Source organism: Lepidochelys olivacea (assembly GCF_965140295.1).
Source record: "Lepidochelys olivacea isolate rLepOli2 genome assembly, chromosome: 23".
In the NCBI taxonomy this organism is placed as follows: Eukaryota; Metazoa; Chordata; order Testudines; family Cheloniidae; genus Lepidochelys; species Lepidochelys olivacea.
The window spans coordinates 14,011,250-14,023,480 of record NC_140433.1 but is presented as its reverse complement, the minus strand read 5'-3'; the positions used below and the strand labels follow the sequence as shown (position 1 = coordinate 14,023,480).

Here is a 12,231-nt window from a genome sequence, read left to right as displayed (position 1 = left end):
TGCTGGGGGCGGAAAAGGAGAGAAGGAAGAAAAGAAGCAAGGGGGACAGAAGGAGGGAAGAAAGGAAGGTAAAGGAGTGAGTGACGGGAGGAAGCGGAGAAGAAGTGAGCGATACAAAAATGAAGAGATGTGAGTGGTACAGAGGAGAAGAAGAAGCGAGTGATAGGAGAAGGGAGTAGGAGAAGCAAGCGGTAGACGTATGAGACGAAGCGAGCAGTGGAAGGGTTAGGAGAAGTGAGCAGCAGGGGAAGTGAGTGTTAGAAGGAAGACAAGAAGCAAGTGATGAAAGGAGTGGTAGAAGATGGAAGAGAAGTGAGAAGGAAGCAAGCAATAGAAGGAGAGGGATGAGGAAGAAGCGAGCGGGAGTTCTCAGAAGGAAGCGAGCGATGGGAGGAGAAGGGATGAGGAAGAAGCGAGCGGGGGAAGGAAGCGAGCAATGGGGGGAGAAGGGATGAGGAGGAAGCGAGCGATGGGGGGAGAAGGGAGCGATGGGGGGAGAAGGGATGAGGAAGAAGCGAGCGGGGGAAGGAAGCGAGCGATGGGAGGAGAAGGGATGAGGAGGAAGCGAGCGATGGGGGGAGAAGGGAGTGATGGGGGGAGAAGGGATGAGGAAGAAGCGAGCGGGGGAAGGAAGCGAGCGATGGGAGGAGAAGGGATGAGGAGGAAGCGAGCGGGAGTTCTCGGAAGGAAGCGAGCGATGGGAGGAGAAGGCATGAGGAAGAAGTGAGCGGGGGAAGGAAGCGAGCGATGGGAGGAGAAGGGATGAGGAAGAAGCGAGCGGGGGAAGGAAGCGAGCGATGGGAGGAGAAGGGATGAGGAAGAAGTGAGCGATGGGAGGAGAAGGGATGAGGAGGAAGTGAGTGGGGGAAGGAAGCGAGCGATGGGAGGAGAAGGGATGAGGAGGAAGTGAGCGGGAGTTCTCGGAAGGAAGCGAGCGATGGGAGGAGAAGGGATGAGGAAGAAGCGAGCGAGGGAAGGAAGCGAGCGATGGGAGGAGAAGGGATGAGGAAGAAGTGAGCGATGGGAGGAGAAGGGATGAGGAGGAAGTGAGCGGGGGAAGGAAGCGAGCGATGGGAGGAGAAGGGATGAGGAGGAAGTGAGCGATGGGGGGAGAAGGGAGCGATGGGGGGAGAAGGGATGAGGAAGAAGCGAGCGGGGGAAGGAAGCGAGCGATGGGAGGAGAAGGGATGAGGAGGAAGCGAGCGGGAGTTCTCGGAAGGAAGCGAGCGATGGGAGGAGAAGGCATGAGGAAGAAGTGAGCGGGGGAAGGAAGCGAGCGATGGGAGGAGAAGGGATGAGGAAGAAGCGAGCGGGGGAAGGAAGCGAGCGATGGGAGGAGAAGGGATGAGGAAGAAGTGAGCGATGGGAGGAGAAGGGATGAGGAGGAAGTGAGCGGGGGAAGGAAGCGAGCGATGGGAGGAGAAGGGATGAGGAGGAAGTGAGCGACGGGGGGAGAAGGGATGAGGAGGAAGTGAGCGGGAGTTCTCAGAAGGAAGCGAGCGATGGGAGGAGAAGGGATGAGGAAGAAGCGAGCGAGGGAAGGAAGCGAGCGATGGGAGGAGAAGGGATGAGGAAGAAGTGAGCGATGGGAGGAGAAGGGATGAGGAGGAAGTGAGCGGGGGAAGGAAGCGAGCGATGGGAGGAGAAGGGATGAGGAGGAAGTGAGCGACGGGGGGAGAAGGGAGCGATGGGGGGAGAAGGGATGAGGAAGAAGCGAGCGGGAGTTCTCGGAAGGAAGCGAGCGATGGGAGGAGAAGGCATGAGGAAGAAGTGAGTGGGGGAAGGAAGCGAGCGATGGGAGGAGAAGGGATGAGGAAGAAGCGAGCGATGGGAGGAGAAGGGATGAGGAGGAAGTGAGCGGGAGTTCTCAGAAGGAAGCGAGCGATGGGAGGAGAAGGGATGAGGAAGAAGCGAGCGGGGGAAGGAAGCGAGCGATGGGAGGAGAAGGGATGAGGAAGAAGCGAGCGATGGGAGGAGAAGGGATGAGGAGGAAGCGAGCGGGAGTTCTCGGAAGCGAGCGATGGGAGGAGAAGGGATGAGGAGGAAGCGAGCGGGAGTTCTCGGAAGGAAGCGAGCGATGGGAGGAGAAGGGATGAGGAAGAAGCGAGCGGGGGAAGGAAGCGAGCGATGGGAGGAGAAGGGATGAGGAAGAAGCGAGCGGGGGAAGGAAGCGAGCGATGGGAGGCATAAACCCCATGGGGAGAAGACTGGGGGGACCAGCCACAGCTGAGGAACCTTGGGGTCCTGGCCTGTTCCTGTAATGGACCAGCCCGACTCGTTAGCCGGGGGGGTGTGGGAGAGAACCCAGGAGTCCTAGCTCCCAGCCTCTGTAAATAAATCAAGGCAGCACTGTAAAAAACACAGGTTTATTCTGCTCCTGCCCCCTCCCCCGTCCTGCCCCCTCCCCCGTCCAGCCCCCCCATGCCTCTTCCGCCCCCCCCCTCGGTTCATGTTGGTCTGGGGGTCGGCTCCAGGTATCCCACATTCCTCAGCATGGGGGGCCCTGGCAATGTGAACGAAGAGCGTTAGAGTCACTCGGAAGCCAGCCAGGACCCGGATGCCTGGGTTCGCTTCCCGGTTGTGGGAAGGGAGTGGGGTCTAGTGATTAGAGTGGATGGGGGGCTGGCAGGAGCCAGGACCCCTGGGTTCTCTCCCCGGCTCTGGGAGGGGAAGTGGGGTCTGGTGGTCAGAGCAGGGGGGCTGGGAGCCAGGACTCCTGGGTTCTCTCCCCGGCTCTGGGAGGGGAAGTGGGGTCTGGTGGTCAGAGCAGGGGGGCTGGGAGCCAGGACTCCTGGGTTCTCTCCCTGGCTCTGGGAGGGGAAGTGGGGTCTGGTGGTCAGAGCAGGGGGGCTGGGAGCCAGGACTCCTGGGTTCTCTCCCCGGCTCTGGGAGGGGAAGTGGGGTCTGGTGGTCAGAGCAGGGGGGCTGGGAGCCAGGACTCCTGGGTTCTCTCCCCAGCTCTGGGAGGGAAGTGGGGGGGCAGGTTCGCTGGGGGGGGGCAGGGCTGCTTCTGCTCCCCAAGGGCAGGAAGATTGGCGGGAGGCCTGTTCTATTCATAGCTTCCCTGGGAGGGGGCGTGGGCCCGGGCGGGGGCGGGGAGGGAGACAGACCTGGGGAGAGAACCCAGGAATCCTGGCTCCTAGTCTCCCCCCCCCCCTCCCGGAGCTGGGGAGAACCCAGGAGTCCTGGCTCCCATCCCCCTCACTCTAACCATTCGGTCACACTCCATTTTTGTGCCTCTGATACCATCCACCCTTGCACGTTTTTTGCACAAACCTCACGACCCACGTGCGCACATCTGAGCCTTTGCACGCTTGCCCCACAATGGATGAGGTCCGGTTGCCCCAACTGGCCCCCTCGCACGCTCCGAGGCCTGCACTGGGAGTGATCTGGGAGCGCTGGCTGGAGCCGGGGTGGGCTCATTGCACGCTTGGCACATGCCGGCCTGAGCCCCCCTGCACCCGTCGCACGAGCAGCACGACTGACCGCTCCTCTGGGAGCCACAGCCATGCTGCACAAAGGGGAGGTGGCTGGGAGCCAGGACTCCTGGGTTCTCTCCCTGGCTCTGGGAGGGAAGTGGGGTCTGGTGGTTAGAGCAGGGGGGCTGTGAGCCAGGACTCCTGGGTTCTCTCCCTGGCTCTGGGAAGGAAGTGGGCTCTAGTGGTCAGAGAAGAGGGGGCTGGGAGCCAGGACTCCTGGGTTCTCTCCCTGGCTCTGGGAAGGAAGTGGGCTCTAGTGGTCAGAGAAGAGGGGGCTGGGAGCCAGGACTCCTGGGTTCTCTCCCCGGCTCTGGGAGGGAAGTGGGGTCTAGTGGTTAGAGCAAGGGGGGCTGGGAGCCAGGACTCCTGGGTTCTTTCCCCGGCTCTGGGAGGGAAGTGGGCTCTAGTGGTCAGAGAAGAGGGGGCTGGGAGCCAGGACTCCTGGGTTCTCTCCCTGGCTGTGGCCGCGTGGGCGGGAGGCGATCGCTATTTGCCCGCTGGGGCCGCGTCCGCCCCGTTCTGGCGCCCGCCGCCCTTCTGCGAGAGGCGGGTGGAGGCGCTGAGGGCCGTGGCCGCCGCCTTGAAGCTCCGCTTGCGCTTGGCCACGTTCTGCTCGGGGTGGAAGATGATGACGTAGACCTTGGGCACGTAGAGCATCCCCAGGGAAACTGAGGCACTGAGGCTCATGGACACCGTCAGCGTCAGCGTCTGGATGTAGATCTGCGGGGGGCAGAGAACGGGGCGCTCAGGGCGGCTGGCGCAGGGCTCGTCCCCTCCAGCGGGGGGCGGCGCTGGGAGCCAGGACGCCTGGGTTCCTATCTCTCGATCCCTCTCTCCTTTCTTTCATACTTGACCCTTATTTTCTTCCCTTTCTCAAAGCCTCACCCATGGGCTCCTCTCCACACCCTCATCGTCCCGGACTCCTGGGTTCCCTCCCTTCTGTCTAAAATTCCAGTCCCTGGGCTCTCCCCTGCCTTTCCCCCGGACTCCTGGGTCCCCTCCCCTCTCAAAAACTATAACCCTTCATCCCCCCCACCCTTTCTCCCTGGACTCCTAGGTCCCCCCCCAAACTCCAGCTCCTGGGCTCCCCAGACTCCTGGGTCCCCTCCCCTCCCTCTCTCCTCCTCCAGCCCCTGGGCTCCCTCCACTCTCCCGGACTCCTGGGTCCCCCTCCCTCTCTCCAACGCCAGCCCCTGGGCTCCCTCCACTCTCCCGGACTCCTGGGTCCCCCTCCCTCTCTCCTCCTCCAGCCCCTGGGCTCCCTCTACTCTCCCGGACTCCTGGGTCCCCCTCCCTCTCTCCTCCTCCAGCCCCTGGGCTCCCTCCACTCTCCAGGACTCCTGGGTCCCCCCCCCCCCGCCAACGCCAGCCCCTGGGCTCCCTCCACTCTCCCGGACTCCTGGGTCCCCCTCCCTCTCTCCAACGCCAGCCCCTCGGCTCCCCGGCCTCCTGGGTCCTCCGGCCCACGGACCTTCTCGGCGGACTGGGCGGTGCCGAAGAAGATGGGCACGAAGGCCAGCCAGACGATGCAGGTGGTGTACATGGTGAAGCCGATGGGCTTGGCCTCGTTGAAGGTCTCGGGCACGCCGCGGGCCTTGACGGCGTAGACGGTGCAGGTGACCATGAGCACCAGGCTGTAGCCCAGGCAGCAGATGAGCGACAGGTCGGACATGTCGCACTTGAGCACCCCCCGGGCCGCCTCGGGGTTGGGCACCCGCTGCTCCTCGTAGTCGATGACGCTGTGGGGCGGCAGGGCCCCCAGCCAGGCCAGGGCCCCCACCAGCTGCACGGCGCTCAGGCTGAAGGTGATGGCCAGCTGCGAGGTGGGGCTGATGAACCGGGGCGGCGTCACCGACTTCTTGCCCTGCTCGAAGATGCGGTAGATGCGGTTGGTCTTGGTGAGCAGGGCCGAGTAGCTGAGGGCCATGCCCAGCCCCAGGAAGAGGCGCCGGGCGGCACACACCACCACGCCCGGCTCGGCAATCATCAGGAAGGTGATGGCGTAGATGAGGAAGATGCCGGTCAGCAGCACGTAACTCAGCTCCCGCCCCGAGGCCCGGACGATGGGCGTGTCGTTGTGGCGCACGAAGGTGACCACCACGAAGGTGGTGCCCAGGATGCCGCCCATGGCCAGGCAGACGGGCAGCACAGCCCAGGGCGAGCTCCACTCCAGCTTGACGATGGGCGTGGGCCGGCAGGCCGTGCGGTTGGGGCTGGGGCGCATGTCGAAGGGGCAGGTCTCGCAGGTGAACTCGTCCAGCTGGTACTGGTACCCGTCGCAGAGCTCGCAGTGCCAGCAGCAGGGCACGCCCTTCACCATCTTCTTCCGCTCGCCCGGCCCGCAGGGCAGGCTGCAGACGGACGAGGGGATGTCCTGCTGGCCCCCGGACCACTGCATCTCCTCGATCTGCCAAGGGAGAGCGCGGGCAGGCAGCTGGCTCTGGGGTGGGGGGTGCTGGGGAACGGCCAGACATGACGCCGCCCTGGGATGGCTTGCCTGCTGCTGAGATGCAGCCACCTCTGGGGTGGGGCAGCTGGGGAACAGCTACACATAACGCGGCATAGGCATGCTATGCCCAGGACTCACACGCAGCCACCTCTGGGGTGGGGTAGTTGGGGAATAGCAGCACATAACGCTGCATAGAGTCAGCTTGCCCAGGGCTGAGATGCAGCCAGTTCTGGGGGGGGTCAGCTGGGGAACAGCTGCACATAACTTTGCCCTGGGACGAATCCCTCGCTGCTGAGATGCCACCCACCCCAGGGCAGGGCCGTAGAGGAATAGCCACCCATGACGCCACAGGGGGACGGCTCGCCCAGGGCTGAGATGCAGCCACCTCTGGGGCGGGGCGGCTGGGGAACAGCCGCACATAATGCGGCATAGGCATGCTATGCCCAGGGCTGAGATGCAGCCACCTCTGGGGCGGGGTGGCTGGGGAACACATGCGCACGCCCCAGGCCCCCTTGCACTCACATTCAGGCGCAGGTATTCGGTCCATTGCCCGATGGCTTTGTACCCGGGCGCCGTGGTGTTGGTGAGCTGGTACTGGAAGATGTCATAGCGCCCGGGGGCATCTCCGTTCTCGTTGAACATGACGGGGGTCCCGGCGCTGCCTGGGGGGCGTGAACAAGGGGGGGGGCTGGATGCAGCTCGGCCGGTGCCCCTCACTCCGGACCTGCAGCCCCCTGTTGGCCCAGCCCTGGGCTCCCCCCAGCCAGTGCCCCTCCTCCCTCACCGTTGAAGCTGACCCCGCGGATGTAATGCAGCAGGGTGTGCCCGTCCACGGGGTCCATGCGCTCGCAGAGCCCGGGGGCGCCGGGGCACAGGTCCAGGTGCATGCTGTGCAGGGCGTGGGCCATGGTGTAGACGGCGTCGATCACGAACTGCACCTTCCCCTCCTGCTCGTAGGTGGAGTCCCGCCCGATGCGCTCCTCGCCTGGGCACAGAGGGGCTCAGGGGGGCGGGGAACGGGGCCCGGGGCCCGGCTCCTCGCCTGGGCACAGAGGGGCTCAGGGGGGCGGGGCCCGGGGCCCGGCTCCTCGCCTGGGCACAGAGGGGCTCAGGGGGGCGGGGAACGGGGCCCGGGGCCCGGCTCCTCGCCTGGGCACAGAGGGGCTCAGGGGGGCGGGGCCCGGGGCCCGGCTCCTCGCCTGGGCACAGAGGGGCTCAGGGGGGCGGGGAACGGGGCCCGGGGCCCGGCTCCTCGCCTGGGCACAGAGGGGCTCAGGGGGGCGGGGCCCGGGGCCCGGCTCCTCGCCTGGGCACAGAGGGGCTCAGGGGGGCGGGGAACGGGGCCCGGGGCCCGGCTCCTCGCCTGGGCACAGAGGGGCTCAGGGGGGTGGGGAATGGGGCCCGGGGCCCGGCTCCTCGCCTGGGCACAGAGGGGCTCAGGGGCGTGGGGAATGGGGCCCGGGGCCCGGCTCCTCGCCTGGACAGAGAGGGGCTCGGGGGGGCGGGGAACAGGGTCTGGGGCCCGGCTCCTCACCTGGGCAAAGGGGGCGGGGAAAAGGGCCCAGGGCCTGGCTCCTCACCTGGGCAGAGACGGGCTCAGGGGGGTGGGGAATGGAGCATGGGGCCTGTCCCCTCTAGGGAGCACCGGCCCCGATCCCCATCTCATTCTCAGCGGGCAGATAGCTGAGATTTGGGGTGTCCGGGCATCATCCGCCCACCGTGGTGGGATCAGCCCCCAACCCCCTGGACACCCCTAAGAGCCGGGGAATGAGCCTTGAGTGGGCTGATCACACCCCATGCAGGGGATTAGCTGGAGCGGGGGCACCAGGGGGCCAGTGTCTCCTTCCCCGCCGCGGGATTGCCACCCCCCGAACCCCCAACCTCGTCCATCCCTGAGAGATCAGCCCCCCAAGCCCAGCCCCCGGTACCGGTGCATTTCCGAGCGGCCTCCTCCGGCTGCGTCCCCGGGCGGGTGAGTTTACATTTGAAATCGTCCTCCCAGAACTCGGCGAACCAGATATTGCGGCGATTGTTCTCCAGGGAGCGCGAGGTGAAATACTGATCGAAGCCTGCCGTGGGGAGACGGGGGTCAGCAGGGGGCGCCGTGGGGCAGGGTGCTCAGTAGGGGGCGCTGTCCCCTGGCAGGCCGGGCCAGGCGCTGTGGGTCAGGGAGCTGGACATGGGGCGCTCTGCCCTGGCAGTCAGGGTCAGGCACTGGGGGGCGCCACGCTGCTGGCAGCAGGGGGTCTGGTAGGGGGCTGGGGGGCACGGTGCTGTGGGGAGCGGGGCGGTGGGGGGTGCAGTGGGGAGTGGGGGGTTTGGTTGGGAGACTGGGGGGCACGGTGCTGCGGGGGGTTCGGTGGCGGTCTGGGGGGCACGGTGCTGCGGGGGGTTCGGTGGGGGGCCCGTTACCGTCGATGGACGCCCGTTTGGGCAGAATGGTGACGGCTCCTTCGGCCACTTCCTCCTGCCGCAGGATGGGCGAGATCTTGGAGCCCCAGCTGTCCGAGCCAACCCACAGGAAATGCCCCGTCAGGTTGGCGCGACGTGCGGCCTCCAGCACCCGCCTGCAGGGGGCGACAGCGAGCAGGTGAGTCCTGAATTCCCGGGGAGACGGGCCCGGGGGGAGCCCCAAACTCACTTGATGTCGTCCTCGTTGGCGAAGATGATGATCCCGCGGGCGTTGGGCGTCTCCATCAGCCGCTTGATCAGCTTGTCGAACTCGCCGGCCCTGGGCTCCCGCGGGATCTTCATGGACTGGGCGATGCAGACGCCGCCTGGGGGGGGCGACAGGGAGCCCCCGTCACGGGGAGTGGAGCCCCTCACTCCCGCCCCGCAGCCCCTGGTTAGCCTGGCCCTGCCCCCCCCAGCCCTGCTGGTGCCCCTCACTCCCGCCCCGCAGCCCCCGGCTAGTGTGGCCCTGCCCCCCCCGCAGCTGGTGCCCCTCACTCCCGCCCTGCAGCCCCCGGCTAGCCCGGCCCTGCCTCCCCCAGCCCTGCCGGTGCCCCTCACTCCCGCCCCGCAGCCCCCAGCTAGCCCGGCCCTGCCCCCCCCAGCCCTGCCGGTGCCCCTCACTCCCGCCCCGCAGCCCCCGGCTAGCCCTGCCCCCCCCAGCCCTGCCGGTGCCCCTCACTCCCGCCCCGCAGCCCCTGGTTAGCCTGGCCCTGCCCCCCCCAGCCCTGCTGGTGCCCCTCACTCCCGCCCCGCAGCCCCCAGCTAGCCCGGCCCTGGGCCCCCACCCCCCCAGCCCTGCCGGTGCCCCTCACTCCCGCCCCGCAGCCCCTGGTTAGCCTGGCCCTGCCCCCCCCACAGCTGGTGCCCCTCACTCCCGCCCCGCAGCCCCCGGCTAGCCCGGCCCTGGGCCCCCACCCCCCCAGCCCTGCCGGTGCCCCTCACTCCCGCCCCGCAGCCCCTGGTTAGCCTGGCCCTGCCCCCCCCACAGCTGGTGCCCCTCACGCCCGGCCCTGCCTCCCCCAGCCCTGCCGGTGCCCCTCACTCCCGCCCCGCAGCCCCCAGCTAGCCCGGCCCTGCCCCCCCAGCCCTGCCGGTGCCCCTCACTCCCGCCCCGCAGCCCCCGGCTAGCCCTGCCCCCCCCAGCCCTGCCGGTGCCCCTCACTCCCGCCCCGCAGCCCCCAGCTAGCCCGGCCCTGCCCCCCCCCCTCAGCCGGTGCCCCTCACTCCCGCCCCGCAGCCCCTCACCGGCCTCGCGGGAGATCTGGACGAAGGCCTCCACCCCACTTTCACCGTAGTTGCCCTCGGAGGCCAGCGTGGAGACGTAGTTCCAGCCAAGCGCCTTCACCACGTCCAGCATGGCCTGGGCCTGGTACGAGTCCGGCGGCACCACCCGGGAGAAATAGTCGTAGCGGTTGTTGTCGCTGAGCTCGGGGGCGGTGGAGGCGTAGCTGATCTGCGGGATCTGGGGGGCAGAAGGGCAGGAGACTGACAGGGGGTGCCAAGGGGGCACCTGGCCCCTGCTCAGACCCGGGGGCAGCCCAGAAAATCCCTGCACCCAGGAGCTTCCGGACTCGTCAGCGGGGACCCGTCAGCCAGGGCGGAAGGAGACTGGTGGCAGCGCTGGGAGAGAACTCAGGCGTCCTGGCTCTCAGCCCCTGCCCTCTCTACCCACTAGACCCCACTCCCCTCCCGGCGCCGGAGAGAGAACCCAGGAGTCCCAGCGCCAGAGCTGATGCCTCGCGGAGCTAAGCGGGGTTGAGAGAAATGAGAATGAGCCGGGGCGGGGGCCCTGTCGCCCCTGCTGGTGGGGCCGAGCCCTTCTCTGGGTGTGGGGCTAGGGCAGTCCCTCACTTCCCCCCCACCCCATGTGCTGTGGGGTCGGGGAGAAGCCGGGGGAAGGCTCATTGCCTGGCCCCTGAACCCCTCAAAACTGCCCAGGGATTGGGAAGCCGGAGCTGCAAGGAATTGTGGGTAACAGTGGCCTAGTTGGGGTGGGGGGGGACCCGCTTCTGTGGCTCTTGGATGTGTAACCTTCCCCCAGCACTGCCCCCCCCCCAGCATCGTTAGCCAGGCTGTTGATGGATTGGAGCACTGTGGGGCAGGGGGGACGGGACCAACAGCTGGAGGGAGGGAGAGAGAGAAACCGGCTAATACCATGTGGGGCATCCCAGAGCCGGGGAGAACCCAGGAGTCCTGGCTCCCAGCCCCCCTGCTCTAACCACTGGACCCCACTCCCCTCCCAGAGCTCGGGAGAGAACCCAGGAGTCCTGGCTCCCAGCCCCCCTGCTCTAACCACTGGACCCCACTCCCCTCCCAGAGCCGGGGAGACCCACTGCGACTGGGGTATATCTGGGGATATCAGTCTGATTTTATCCATCTCCCCATGTCTAGGAGACACCCCCCCCCAGGGACAGGGCCCACCATCCATCCCCCCACTTTCAGGAGACGCCCCCCCCAGCCCCCCACCCCGGCCACTCACGGCAAAGAGCCGCAGGACGTTGGCCACCATGATGGAGACGGAGCTGGCAGAGGCGCCAACCACGGCCACGACCCGCTCGGGCCGGGTGAAGAGGGGGGGCCGGCCGTCGGTGCAGCGCACGTCCGACGTGTCCTTCTGGATCAGGGCCTGGACGAAGGTCAGCGACTGCTCCAGGGCGTAGGTGTCCCGGGAGCAGGTGTCCAGGATGCGGGCGCCCAGGGTGAGGTTGGGGAGCAGCTGGGGGTCGGCGTTGATCTGGTCCAGGGCGTAGAGCATGGCCTCCATGCGGTGGATCCCCTTCTCCTTCTTCACCTCACCGCACGGCACCCCGGCCGGGCCCCGGGCGTGCACCGGGAACAGCCCCCCCAGCGTCACGTCCCCCTCAATCCGGATGGAGAAGGGCTGCGTGCCCTGCTCGGCCCCTGCCCCCCAGCCCCACAGCAGCAGCAGGAGGAGGGGGGGCCACAGCTGCCCCATGGTTGGGCTGGCCCCGAGCGCTTCACGGCCTGCAGCGGGAAGGAGGGTGGGGAAATGGGGCAAGCCACCGTCTGGATGGGCCTGGGGGCCAGGAGCTGGTTCACTTGGGCACCGTCCCTAGGACACCTTGTTGGTCCGGGTCCCCTGGCAGGTGGCCAGTGCTGACCCCGGTTACTCCCGACCACTGGCCAGAGCGAGACCCTCCCCGCCATGGCCCTGGAGAGAGGGAGGCCATGAGGAGGGGCAGTTGGCCTGGCTTGGAGTGTAGCTATCGATCCTCATACCCACCCTACCATCTGTCCATCCATCCACCCACTCACCATCTGTCCCCCCGCACCTCCATCCATCCATCCATCCATCCATGTATCCTTCCCTCCATTCCTCCATCCATCCATCCCGACACCCCATCCATCCACCCACCCACCCACCTTCTGTCCCTCCGCCCCTCCAGCCATCCATCCTTATACCAGCCATCCTTGTATCCCTCCCTCCCTTCCTCCTTCCATCCATACATCCTAACACCCCATCCATCCATCCATCCATCCATCCATCCATCCATCCATCTACCAGCCATCCTTGTATCCCTTCCTCCCTCCCTCCCTCCCTCCATCCTCACACCCACCCTCAGTCCCTCTGCCCGTCCATCCATTTATCCATCCATCCATCCTGCCACCCGCCACCCATGTATCCTTCCCTCTCTTCCTCCATCCATCCATCCCGACACCCCATCCATCCACCCACCCACCCACCTATCTTCTGTCCCTCCGCCCCTCCAGGCATCCATCCTTATACCAGCCATCCTTGTGTCCCTCCCTCCCTTCCTCCTTCCATCCATACATCCTGACACCCCAACCATCCATCCATCCTTTCATCCATCCATCCCAACACTCCAT

General features: G+C 66.8%; 1 protein-coding gene across 1 annotated transcript; it reads right to left on the bottom strand.

Annotated features, from left to right (window-relative positions):
- Nucleotides 1-3,205: 3,205 nt before the first annotated feature.
- On the bottom strand, nt 3,206-11,564 carry LOC311511553 (metabotropic glutamate receptor 6-like). The gene is made up of 9 exons (XM_084612235.1): nt 10,862-11,564; nt 9,628-9,844; nt 8,570-8,705; nt 8,341-8,495; nt 7,857-7,997; nt 6,713-6,913; nt 6,451-6,590; nt 4,951-5,886; nt 3,206-4,199 (listed from the first exon to the last, which is right to left on the bottom strand). The coding sequence occupies exons 1-9, from the start codon at nt 11,336-11,338 to the stop codon at nt 3,966-3,968; spliced, it is 2,637 nt and encodes an 878-aa protein (XP_084468361.1). The 5' UTR covers nt 11,339-11,564; the 3' UTR covers nt 3,206-3,965.
- Between the last annotated feature and the right edge of the window lie 667 nt (nt 11,565-12,231).